Here is a 13,546-nt window from a genome sequence, read left to right as displayed (position 1 = left end):
AGGACCAGGCGCTGCCTCCCAGTCAAGGGCAGGGCCATAGGGCCACCTTGGCACTGTCTCAGAGACTCAGTATAGAAATTCTCGGGCCCAGCGGCATGGCCTAGCAGCTAAAGTCCTCGCCTTGAATGCCCCGGGATCCCATATGGGCGCCGGTTCTAATCCCGGCAGCTCCACTTCCCATCCAGCTCCCTGCTTGTGGCCTGGGAAAGCAGTCGAGGATGTTCCAATGCTTGGGGACCCTGCACCCGTTTGGGAGACCCGCAAGAGGTTCCTGGTTCCTGGCTTCAGATCAGCGCAGCACTGGCCGTTGCGGCTCACTTGGGGAGTGAATCATCAGACGGAAGATCTTCCTCCCTGTATATCTAACTTTGTAATAAAAATAAATAAATCTTAAAATTAAAAAAAAAAAAAAAAAAAAAAAAGAAACAGCACCCATATGGGATCCCGGTGTGTTCAAGGCGAGGATCTTAACCACTACGCCGTTGCACTGGGCCCACCACCCCAGCTCTTTTTTTTTTTTTTTTTTAAAGATTTATTTATTTCATTACAAAGTCAGACATAAAGAGAGGAAGATCTTCCCTCCAATGATTCACTCCCCAAGTGAGCCGCAATGGGCCGGTGCTGCGCGGATCCGAAGCCGGGAACCTGGAACCTCTTCCGGGTCTCCCACGCGGATGCAGGGTCCCAAAGCATTGGGCCGTCCTCAACTGCTTTCCCAGGCCACAAGCAGGGAGCTGGATGGGAAGTGGAGCTGCCGGGATTAGAACCGGCGCCCATATGGGATCCTGGGGCATTCAAGGCGAGGACTTTAGCCGCTAGGCCACGCCGCCGGGCCCCACCACCCCAGCTCTTAAGCAAACCAGTGGAAACTGCAGTTTTACAGGGGTGGGTCCACATTATCTGATCCCAGACCTGATTCTCTCCCGTGTTGGTGTCATGACCCAGCCTACCATCCCCTGTTCCAACTCTGACTGGTAGGTACTGTGATCTAGCTCTGCCAAGTAGGCCCCCAGCCCTAGTTTTAGTGTGTGCCAGTGAGTGGTTATCAGTGACCAATGCTAACTAGCCCAGCTCAGGTCTCCCATGTGGGCTGATCTGACCTTTAGGTCCTCCAGTTCTGCCCTCCAAGCCACTTGGTCTCTGCCCCTTCAATTAAATGCAAGTACAATGCCCTTGTTGACAGAAGTCCCTCAGGAGTCAATCTTCACCTGTAACATACCCCCTCAGCCGTCCTCCCTCCCACAAACCTTACTGCTTCCCTGGGCAATCCACAGTCCTTGTACCTGGGAATGCATGGGTTTCCTAGCCTAGTATTCAAAGCGCAATCTTCCAGTGTGGTGGTGTGCTGGCCTGGAGCCCTGCCCACCCACTAGGTTCTCAAGCTCCTGGCATGTGTGCTGGCCTGAGAACTTACTCCTCCACCCACTCAAGTTCCAAGCCCATTCAAAATTCCCCAAGCCAGGTCCACCAGCCCACCAGGCCAGCATGCCAACCTGGGGCTCTACTTTCCCCTGCCCACCCTCCTGGGACCAACTACATGGCGCAATCCCCAGGCTTGTTCCAATCGCCTTGGTGTGAGCCCCTTGGTCCATGCATGCCTCAGCTGGCACCATTCGCTAGGCCCCCTGCAAGTCTGCACCCCTACATCCCCATGAGCCCGTAATGGTCATATGTGTGTGTGTATGTGTGTGTGTTTAAAGATCTTCCACCTACTGGTTCACTTCCCAAGAGGCTGCAATGGCTGGAGCTGAGCCAGTCTGAAGGCAGTAGTCAGGAGTTTCTTCCAGGTTTCCCACACAGGTGCAGGGTCCCCGGGCCTTTTGGGCATCCTTGACTGCCTTCCTAGGCCACAAGCAGGGAGCTGGAAGGGAAGTGGAGCAGCCAGGACATCAACTAGTGCCTATATGGGATCCTGGGTATGCAAGGCCAGGATTTAGCCATTGGGCTATTGTGCTGGATCCTCACACATAGCTTATAACGGACTGCTGTAATGCATATCTGTGTTGCGGACACACACACATGCATTTCACTGGAAGCATAGGCATTACTTATGGATGTCCGCGTGATGGTCACATGTGACAAAACTCCCATGTGTATGGTGCACTGTAGTCGCAGGGATGGGTGGCGCTGCTCCGGGAGCGCCTCTTTGGGATCCTTGAAGAGCAGTAACAGCACTCATGGCACTCACGCTACCCCAGCTCGGGCATTTGGCCCAGTGGTTCTGGCTTCCTGCCAGTGTGGACCCTGAAGTAGCGAGGATGACTCAGACACTAGGGCTCCTGCTTCCCAGGTGGGAGACTCGGATTGAGTTTCTCAGCTCTTGACTTCATTCTGGTCCAGTCCTAAACTCCCCCTAATGAAAAACAAACAAACAAAACCACAAGGAACCTAGCAAATCAATACTCACCAAGCAGAACCTGGTGCAGTTGCGGGTTGTCTGCGACGCACAGCGGTGGCTGGGCTGGGACTTGGCTTGGTGGCAGAGAAGTCCGTGCATGGGCAGGTGCCAGTTTGCTGGGGTTAGGGGGCAACACAGTGCCTTTCCTGGCATCCTGATGTTCTCTTGGCACGAACAGAACTCACACAAATGATGCTCTACTGCTAGCTGCTGCTGAGCCCTCTCTCCATGCAGTGTCTGTCAAGCACCTGCTTCGGGGGCCCTGACAGAGCCAGGACTGGCACAAAGTACTCGAAGCAGGTGAAGAGCTCAGAGCTACTGAGAACTGGCTATATGCCAGGCACCTGCCAGGTCTATACCCAGTGCCCATGAGGCCTGGTGGAGAGGCAGCTCTGTAGCTCAGGGGCTGGCATCTGATGTGGGAGAGAGGGTAGCCACAGTTGGCCCTGAGGTCCCTGATTCCCTCTGGCAGTCACTTGGCTACTGCAGGGTGGCACACAGCACAACTGGTGGGAGGAGGCAGAACGGCCCCAGACACCCTGAAGCCGACCCCTGCCAACTTCCAGCCGTGACACCTTTTCTTCACACCTACTATCACCAAGACACACCCCGTTCCCTGCTTCTTTCCCTGCTTCAAGGGGTTTCCTATACAGAATCAAAGATACGGTCCCGCTTGACCCCAACACTGTGGCTCGCATGCCATCTTCCAGGCTCCTGTGGTTATCAGGTGCAAGGATGAGTCCCCCATCTTCCCTGCACAGGCCCCCCCTCCCCCCTCCAGCCCACTGCTCCAATACAGCCCTCAGTACTCACCTGCACCCCACTGAGACCAGAAAAGAAAATTCTTCCCTTTGGATACCAAATTTACCCCCCAAAACAACTTAAGGGCCTTAAGGCATTTGAGGATTTTATTCCCTGAAGAAGTTCCTGCAGAACTGTTGTTATTGGGTGGTGGTGTCTGCTTTGAGCAGGTCCTCAGGGGTCTCCCCTAGAGCAGCAGATGCTGAGGTGCCTGAGCCCCCTGTGGCTGGGCCTCTAAGGGGGCACAGCTGGGTACTTGCTGCTGGCAGGCTAGGAAGTGAAGAGTACTTCAATCTTGAGACCAACCTCCTCCTCAATGCCCTAGCTCAAGGCAGGACAGCAATTCGCTCTACACCTCGGCAGAACCCTGTCATGCAAGAGTCCACCTCCCGGAGAGAAGGGACGGTGAGCTCCAGAGGGAGGGGACACCTCCTTCTCCCAATCTACCCACAGGAGCAGCATCTCCGAGTAGTGCAGCCCTCTGTCCCCATCTTGGATTGTCAATTCTTCCAGTCCTTACCGGCAAGTGCTGTGCAGAGCACTGACCAAGGGCCAAGGTTGGTTGGCTGGACAATATTGTCACCAGGGGTTTTCCCACACTGAGCCAAGATCTGCAGCTACGCTGGTGACACACACGGAGGCACAAACAAGCATGTGCCTTTGTGTCTGTTTATTGCAATCCGAAGCACCAGGGGAAGGCCTGGGAATACTCGGCTTTACCAGCAGTTCCAAAGCGTTATTACCTGAGATGTGCCTGGGAGGGAATCAGCGCTGTGAGGCCACTGTATGTCCCCTGTGAGGGACAGGAGGACGGGGACCGACCTGAAGATGGCTGCTGTGTCAGATCAGAGTGAGGACCTGGCCAACCACCAGATCCCAGTGACAAAAGACATAGGTGAGAGAAGCCAGGGTCAGTAGATGAGATGCCTGGCCAGAGCCCAGGCCACCAGACCCTGTCCCCAGAGCCCTGTAGTCCCCATAAGGCCATGTCCTCATCCTCCAGCCATATTGCTCCATGTTGGCGGTGACCTGTCACTTCTCATCATCCCGCCCATAGTGGATAGTCTGTAAGGCCTGAGCTATAAGCGTTGCCATCTCCCGGGTGCCGGCGGCGACCACTCTGCAGGACATGAGGTCGAGAGGTCCACCTGGGAACACAGGGGAAAGTGAACAGCTCGGTTATTGCATTGGGCTGGAACCATCTTGTATGACAACTTCCAGCACATGTGGGAATCATGCATGTCCCAGATCTGTCCCTGACAGGTGGTCTTGAGAGCAGAGGGCAGTGTGGCCAAATGCCCAGGGCTGTACAGAGGGCGAGGCTTCAGGCCTGTGCTGTATGGGGGAGGGTCATGACTGGGGAAATTCACAGGATGGGTGTGAATGGGATGGGGTCAGGTTACACTGCACCCAGGGAAGGCAGGCTGTCACCAGCAGGTCCCGGGGTTCCCCACCTGCGCCCAGTGGGGAGGCAACAAAGCCGCAGCATCCTGGAGTGCACTGGGCAGGACTGCTGCTGTGCCTGGAGACAGGGCCTCAAGGTGTTTGTGCGGAGAAGGATGTATTGTTAACGTGACGCTGGCTTCCACACCTGACATGGATACCTCTTTACTTGAATACATTTCTGGCACCTCAATGAAGGTCTTTCAAAGGAGAAAGCGGAATGGGAAGTAGACATCATATCACCAAAGACCTACTGCAAATACTCCAGAGTTAGAAGTGAGTCACATAGAATAGGCACCTAGCCTAACAGTTAAGATGGCCACATCCCACTCCGGAGCATCTGGGCCTGAGTCCCCGCCTCCACTCTGATGCCAGCTTCCCGGAAACCTTGGGAGGCAGTAGGCAATGGCTGAAGTAGTTGAGTTCCTGCCACCCACATGGAGACCTAAATTGGCCTGGCCCAGTCCTGATTGTTGTGGGCAGCCAGGGGGTAAGCCAGCAGATGGAGCTCACGCACACATTCTCTCTCTGCATCTCAAATCATTTAAAAAATGAAAAAGGCTAGCACTGTGGCACAGCAGGCTAGAAGCCACTGTTTGCAATGCCAGAGCCCACACTGGAGTGCTGCTTTGAGCTCCAGATCCCTGTTAATGGGCTTCCAAAAGCAGGAGGGAACAACCCAAGTATTTGGGCCCTGGCCACCCATATGAGAAATCTGGGTGGAATTCCAGGCTCCTGGCCATCTTAACTGTTAGGTGACTCCTGGCTCCTGGCTTTGGCATGGCTCACCCCCGGCAGCTCAGCCATTTGGGGAGTGACCCAGTGGATGGAAGATAATTCTCTTTCTCTCTGTCTCTTGGTCCCTACGCCTTTCAAATAAGTAAATCATAAAAAAGAAGAAGCCACAGGGTCCCCACAGCTAAGTTCTGGGTTCAAAGCTAGGAGAGGACAAAGTGCCTGAAGGATCTGCTCAGTCTTTACTATTCCTGGATGTGACAAGGACGGTCTGTTAAGGCGAAGCAGCCACACCAGGGACCATAGACATGCCCACGGCTCACTTGGCCTCCTGGAAGCCCAGTTCCCGGCCTTGGAGCAGGAGGCAGCTACTTCCTCGATACACTCTCCTTAAAGCCAGCTGGGCTGGTCCTGTGCCTAGGGCTTAGGAGGCAGGGGCTTGATTTCAGGGTCCTGTGGGACCCAGATGCATGCAGGAGTCTTCAACAAAGGGCCAGGGATGTGTAATGTGAAGTGGATACGCTGCCAGCTGGCTAAGCCCTGCTGACCACTGCCTTCTCTGTACATGCTGTCAGCAGTAGAGCTGTGAGGCAGGGGGTATTCAGTGTGTGTGTGTGCGGGGATGCCAGGGAATATCCCATCCACATGGCCCCCACGTGGTGAGGGTGGCTGGGGCTCAGAACTCACCTGAAGTGTCCATTACGATGCCACCTGCTTCCCTGATGATGACTGTGGCGGCAGCCAGGTCCCAGCAGTGCAGCCCAAACTGGTAATAGGCATCAGCAGCCCCGGCGGCCAGGTGGCAGAGTGCCAAGGTGGAGCTTCCGATCACTCGGACCCTGCGGGAGAGCGAAGGACCAGTGAGGGTGGAAGCCGAGCCAGGTCCTAATGTGAAGTGTGCCTGCCTTCACCCTCCTCGTGCCCTAGCTGGGTAGGGCTTGCACCAGCAGGCTCAGGATACAGAATGCAGGGTGGGGGCTGTGCCCCTTGCCAGGACTTCTATACCCTGCCCTGCAGAAAGGTCCTGGGGGCTGGTGCGGAAATTCCACAGGCATTATCCTGGAGTGGCCAGGGAACGAAGGTTTGCAAGCCAGGTCAACTGGGGCGGGACCCGAAGGAGCTGCGGCACTCCCGGGCAGAGGGCTCAAGATCCTAACTTGGATTCTTCCAGAACGAGGGTGGGAAGGCAAGCGGGACTCCACCGGTCTCCTGGCGCCCCCTGGCGTCGCCGAGAAGAAGCAGGCCGCATCAAGAGCTTGGGTTCCTTACCCGTGGGCCCTGGCGTGCAGCAGCCGCTCCATATTGCTCAGGAATAACTTCAGGGTGGCAGGGTCCCGCCGGGGGCCGATCTCTGTCAGAACCAAAGCCTTGGAGAGATCTGCAACAGAGGGAAGTTCCCGTTGCCAAATGCCCAAGGTGTGCTTCTCACTCGACAGCAAACCCCCTACCCCCAGTTGGAATGATTTCTAATGCAAAGCCCTTCAGGTTGACTTCGCTGTTCCCACCCCTCTCAGACTTCACGCTTCTCCTGTCCCCTCATGCTGCTACCACAAAGACCTTGGTAGAATTTGGTAGCTTTTTAACAATTACAGCCTGCTGGGAATTACCCTGATTCTCATGGTTTGACCATGATTAGAAGGCAGGCCTTGGTGGCCTCATATGTAGGGCTGGCACCAGGGTATAGAGAGCCCCTCTGCGTGTCAGGGTGGTGACACTTCTGGGGCTGGTAGCAGGTTCGGGTGGTGGGCGTGGAGGACGTACACAGGCCTCTGCTCCTGTGATTGACTCAGGGAGAAGGATTAACGGCTAGGTGTCCTTGCCTTGACACTCGCCCCAGTGGAATGGGCTCTGTGCAGGCACCAGAGCCCAGCAGGTGTGCTCAAGGAACCACGGGGTTTGCCCACAGTGTGGGGGCAGGCCTGCCTCAGTCATTCTGATAACGGCATCTGTTTTCTTTTACTGGTCAGAGCCTCAGGCTTATACCTGAGATCCTTCTTGGAAGACACCCAGCTCTGCACCAGCACCAGCTGCCTGCAGGGGGTCAGAGTCACTCCAGGGCCTTATGCCCACTGCACCTGTTCCTCCTCCGGTACCGCCAGCCAGCACACCGACGTTCCCGGCCATGGCCGTGGGCACCCATGGGGTGGATCTACTTGCACTTGGCCACAAAACTGAGATGGTATTTTTCCAGGAAAAGAACAACAGCAACAACAACAACAACAAAAATCCAAAATAAAAAAAGGTCCCTCGCAGGGCCAGACTCAGGCCCAGGTCCAGCAGCTGTCCAATGGTCCCTGAAAACACTGTTTCTCTTTACCACAGCGTGCAATGAACCAGGAAGCAGAGGCTCTGGCTTGTTAGCTTCCTGGGGCTTTACATCTATGGGAGGACTTTTTGAGAGTCGGGGAATTCTATTGGCTGGGATAGCCATCTGTTACTACCTATAGTGGTTTGTTAACTCTGGATTGTGAATATTATAGCTAAAAGTGCTCCTTTGGAAGATAATACATTAGTATTTGGGGAGTGCTTATTAAATTAAAAACCTGGTGGAGACGGGCAGGTGTTTGGTCTAGCAGTTAAGATGCCGGTGCCCCACATCTGAGTTGGCCTTCATATCCACCCCCAGGTCCTGTCCCACATGTCTGGGGACACGCAGATTAACGCTTTCGTGAGACCCCATTGTACACCTGTCAGAACACTGATGGGGCAACTGGAACTGCTGGGAACGCAAGTCTTTCTCAAGACCAAACAGCCTCACCATGTATGCTGGCAGCACACTCCTTGGGAGTCATCCAAGGAGCTGAACACTCACTTTCATGCAACAACCTGAAGTTTTACTGCTAAGCAACTGCTCTGGGTGGCCTTTGTATGCTGGGTGGATGGTGCGCTGTGGGGGTGATGGCATTCGACAGTGGACTATGAGCTGGGAGTGGGGAGGGTCGAGCAGCAAACACCGTCTCACCCCTTCTGTATAAAGCTGTGGTGGTGTTGCCATATCATCGTACACCCGCCTAAGCCTATAGATTGGACAATGCCAAGTGGGGGCACGCGTGACGTCCAGTGTTAATGTAGGTCCCCTGGCTGTAACAAATGGACCCCCAACAGGGGGCGCTGTGCAAGTGGGGCTGCGAGCTCTTTCTGGATCTTCTGTTCAGTTGTGCAGTGAACCTAAAACCACTATTCAAAGAGAGTGAAAAGCAGAAACTGGATGGCCTGCCTGTGACTTTAGTCAGAAAAATCATGGGAGGGGGTGCACTGTCTGTGGGGGGAGCAGCAAGTGAAGCAGAGCCTTCTCCCATCCTATCCCAACTGGCTTCCCCAACTCCAATTCCTACCCATACATGAACCAAAACACACCAGCCCCACCTACCATGTGAGTGAAAATAAGCAAAAAGAACACTAGCTCTACAGGTCATCGTGACTTGCTCTTTCGACAGTACAGCACACACATCTTCTGCGACCCACAGCTCACTCTTCAACATTGCACGCCCTCCGACCCAGAGCCACTGCAGGCCCCTACAGACGATCGCCTTCCATCCTTGCTATAACTTGCTATGATAGAGACCTTTTTCTGCAGAGGTGTGTGCAGTCATGCTGAGATTTTCAAAAGCATATTCACATGGTAACTCTATATGTGTACTTTTCGCAGGATGAAAAAGACAGAAGCAGAAGCTGAAAGAGACAAGAGTGAGTGAGTTCCTGTCTGTGGGCTGACTCTCCAAATGCTGGCGATAGCCAGGACTGGACCCGGACAAAACTGGTGACTGGAATTGCAAGCCAGGTCTCCAACATGGGTGGCAGGGAGTCCACTCCTGGGACCATCACGCTTGCCTCCTCGGGTGAGCATCAGCAGGAAGTGGAGTCGAGAGCTGAGGTCAGGGATCAGACCCAAGTACTCAGTGTAGGACACCAAGATCTTGTTTTTTTTTTTTAAGATTAATTTTGGGGGCTGGAGCCACAGGGTAGTAAGCTAAACCTTTCCCTGTGTCATTGGCATCCCAGATGAGTGCCAGTTTGTGTCCTGACTGCTTCACTTCTGATCCCTGCTTAGGGACTGAGAAAGGAGCAAAAGCTGGCTCAAGTCCTTGGGCCTCTGCACCCATGTGAGAGACCCGGAAGTGACTTTTGGATGGTCTCACATGGGTTGAGAATCACGCGAACCAGCCATTGTGGCCATCTGGGGAGTGAACTAGTAGATGGAAGATTTTAATCTCTCTCCTTTGTAACTCTGCCTTTCAAATAAAAAGAAATCATTTCTTTAAAAAGATTCATTTTGGGTCCAGAGATAGCATCCCATGTGGGCACCAGCTGAGTCCTGGCTGCTCCACTTCCAATTCAGCTCTCTGCTAATGGCCTGAGAAAAACAGCAAAGCATGGTCCCAGTGCTTGGGATTCTGCCAACAACATGGCAGGCCTGGAAGCAGCTCTTGACTCCTGGCTTTGGCCTGTCCCAACCTTGGTTATTGCGGCCATCTGGGGAATGAGCAAGCAGATGGATGATCTCTTGGTCTCTCTGCTTTTCAAATAAATAATAAAAAATCATTTTTATTTACTTAAAAGGCAGAGTAATAGAGAGAGAGAGAGAGAGGGATAAAGAGAGAGACAGAGAGCTTCCGGCTGCAAGGGTTGGGGATGGGCCAAGCTGAACCCAAGAACCTTGAACTTCATCTGGGTCTCCCACATGCGTGACAGGAGCCAACTGCTGCTGCTTTCCCAGGCATGTTACCAAGGAGTTGGATCAGATGTATAGCAGCTGGGATTCAAACCAGCATTTGATGCGGGGCCAGTGCCACAAGCTTGGTGTTGACCAATCACCCCAATTAATGTTTTAAGCTGAGACCAAATGCCTATCCAGAATGTAGATAGAGTTTGGTATAATTCTCCAAGTCACACTCCAGATCACTTCCCATCCCCTGCCTTGGTCCCACCAGAATCTGAGAGCTCCTGAACCAGTCGTGAGTCCCCAACAGGATCCCTGTACACAGTGATTTGCCCTACAGGGAACATCAAAAATGAGATCTTTATCTCCAGGGCATTTCCTGGTGTCCTGGGAAGACAGGAAAGGAGACATGGAGATTCCTACCAGGAAGGAGGAACCAGGAAGCTGGACAGTATCCATGGGAAGATAAGCAGTGGCTTTTAATCAGACACTTAAGAAGTGCCTGCACCCTGTGCCAGAGTAAGGGCTGACTGAACGTGTGGAGGGAAGTGCCCAAGATGCCAGCCTAGACGGCTGGAGGCAGCCCCTCTTCCCCTGCCAAGCAGGGCCAACACAGGAAGCCCAGGCGTGTCCAATGAGGTAGCCCAGGGCTGTGTCAAGGGCAACCAAGTCCCCTCCTCCGCACGGCTACAGCAGCACACCACACTGCTCTCATACAGACAGTACACTGGCCAGAAGCTCAGGCCCCCCCTTGAGGTCACAGGTGGTCCACAGCAACAGCATCTTAGAGGCATGGGTCCCGTTGCTCTGTCCTGTCTTGGATTCCCTATTCTAAAAAGGCAAGTGCCGCACAGAGTGCTGACAGGGCTGTGGTTGGTTAGACAACGCCATTGCCTGGAGTCTTCCGTGCCCATCTTTCCGCTGAGCCCAGCTCCACAACAATGTTGGTGACACACACAGGGGCATAGACAAGTGGGTGCCACCAGGGGATGGGGAGGGCCAATCACCAGGCTTGCTTGGTGATGTTGAGAAAGAAGAGTTTAAAGACACAGGCAAGCACCACTGTTGAGCCCAGCCCCCCACCCTGTCTAGTGCGGTGAACTCATTCTTTCTGACTCTCACAAATATATTTCTTTCCTGATACAGTGAGACACAGAGAGAAAGGAAGTCCAAGTAATGCCACCCCACATGGGGCAGATGCTTGCTGTTGCACTTTGCCTTAAGACGGGAGAAGTGCCATTTAGTAATCTCTCTATTTAATAACATATTACGGTTGTTCTCCTTAATCCATAAGTGCTTTGATTTCTGCATTTCATTGTCCTTTGTCCTGGATTTGCCATATGAACTTTGGCTCTCAATCCAGTGGAATAGTCATTCCTTAATATTGCCCATGGAGGACTGGCTCCAGGGTCCCACCCGCGGGCACAGAAAACCAGATGTTTTATGTCCTTGGTGTCAGTGGCTCCCACACACAGCCTTGAGGAAACCTGCAGGGCGAGGGACAGACTCCACCTGCAGTTGAAACATCCCTGCAGCTGAATCCATTATCTATGAATACAGAATCTGAAGTGCCAGAGGGCTGTGTGTATGTGTGCGTGTGCGTGTGTATAACCAAAATGTTCTTGATTTTTCATTGATGTATGACTACTGGACATTACTGTGGGGACCAGCATGAAGACTCGACATGTTTACAATGTGCAGTGATGGAGTAGGGTGATTAGCAGTTCCTCCGTAAACACTGATCATTTCTGTGTGCTAGGGGCCTTTAAATTCCTCTCTTCTGCTTCTTTGTAAAACGCACAGTACACAAACAGGCAGTCATTCTACCGTGCTGCAAAGCACTGGCATCTGCTCCTGGGGTCACTGCTATAGCATCCACATTCTAGCCTTCCCCACCTTCCACTCCCGCCCTCCCTGGACTCTAGGGACCATCATTCTAACTCCTCACTTTTACCAAGTCAGCTTTTTTTTTTTTTTTTTTAAAGCTTTCACATACAAGTGAGAACATGCTTGTACATTTTTAAAAAATGTAGAACATTCTGTGACTTCATGGTGGTGAGAGGCCTTAATGGGCAGAGATCCTGCTTGCAGTGATAAACATTTTGGAAACAGGTAGTGGTCATGGTTATAGGATACTGTCTTCTAACTAATTACTACCTTACAACACTGTCACACTACTTAGTACCACTGACTGTTGTGCTTCAAGATGACCCAGCGGCTGAGCAGTCAACATGCTGCATTCCATGTCAGCGGGCCTGGGTCTGCTAGCAGGCTGTGGTTCCTGACTCCACTTTCTTGCTAACATAGACTCTGGGAGGTAGCAAGCGATGGCTCATGTGATTGGGTTCCTGAGAGCCAAGTGCAAGACTTAGCACTCAACAGTTCCTGGATTTGGTCAGCCCAGCACTGGTCAGTGTGAGCACGAGAAGTGAGCCAATGATAAGCTCTCTCCCTCTCTCCCTATTTATCTCTCAAATAAATAAAAACAAATAACATTCTGATGGAGGACTTCATCATGTTTTATGAGTATAATAAATCTTTAATGGTAGACTGTAGGTAGGGTGTTTCTGTAGGTTCTTTGAGCACACAGTTTTTAGGAGAAAACCAGTCTGACTTCTGACAGATTGTTCCGGGGGAACGATGTTGTTAGATGCTCAAAGAGTGGCACTGTCTTAGGAGAACTCTGACGACTGAAGTTCAGAGATGAAAATCATTTGCATGTATTCAAATATACACAGAGAGAAGACAACCATGGAGCACACATGGGCTTTATAGAACGAGCAGCACCTGTGCCACACCCACACACTTAAAAACGTGTCCTCATTCTTTCAGGCTTCTTATAAACCACTGAGAGTTACTTGTGTGGAAATAAAAGTCAGCCTCATGGAACTTAGGAAGGTCAGTATTCTAGAACAGATGTGCTGGGCCTGGCACAATGGCTCTGTTGGCTAATCCTCTGTCAACCACCATGATCTCACAGGGGCATTGGTTCATGCTCTGGTTGCTCCATTTCCCATCCAGCTCCCTGTCTGTGGCCTGGGAAAGCAGTAGAAGATACATTTTCTAGGAAAGTCTTGGGCCCCTGCACTCACATGTGAGACCCAGAAGAAGCTCCTGGCTCCTGGCTGCAGATTGGCTCAGCTCTGGCTGTCGTGGCCACTTGGGAAGTGAACTAGTAGATGAAAGATCTCTCGCTGTATCCCCTTCTCTCTGTAAATGTGCCTTTCCAATAAAAATAAACACATTTTTTTTAAAAAAAGGACAGGGCCCGGCGGCGTGGCCTAGCGGCTAAAGTCCTCGCCTTGAACGCACCGGGATCCCATATGGGCGCCGGTTCTAATCCCGGCAGCTCCACTTCCCATCCAGCTCCCTGCTTGTGGCCTGGGAAAGCAGTCGAGGACGGCCCAAAGCTTTGGGACCCTGCACCCGCGTGGGAGACCTGGAAGAGGTTCCTGGTTCCCGGCTTTGGATCGGCGCGCACCGGCCCGTTGCGGCTCACTTGGGGAGTG

At 52.8% G+C, this 13,546-nt stretch overlaps 1 protein-coding gene across 1 annotated transcript in view; it reads right to left on the bottom strand.

The window, feature by feature from the left end:
- Window positions 1-3,854: 3,854 nt before the first annotated feature.
- IMPA2 (inositol monophosphatase 2) overlaps window positions 3,855-13,546 on the bottom strand; it is a 57,632-nt gene continuing 47,940 nt past the window's right edge. The window contains exons 6-8 of the mRNA XM_004581635.3: window positions 6,647-6,755; window positions 6,065-6,216; window positions 3,855-4,347 (exon numbers count right to left, since the gene is read on the bottom strand). Of these exons, the coding sequence (XP_004581692.1) occupies window positions 4,232-4,347; window positions 6,065-6,216; window positions 6,647-6,755 (377 nt within the window). The 3' untranslated portion in view covers window positions 3,855-4,231. The remainder of the gene's footprint in view (window positions 4,348-6,064; window positions 6,217-6,646; window positions 6,756-13,546) is intronic.

This window comes from Ochotona princeps, chromosome 21 (genome assembly GCF_030435755.1).
Source record: "Ochotona princeps isolate mOchPri1 chromosome 21, mOchPri1.hap1, whole genome shotgun sequence".
Classification (NCBI taxonomy): Eukaryota; Metazoa; Chordata; class Mammalia; order Lagomorpha; family Ochotonidae; genus Ochotona; species Ochotona princeps.
The sequence above is the reverse complement of the archived record's forward strand: the minus strand, read 5'-3'. Positions and strand labels throughout refer to the sequence as shown.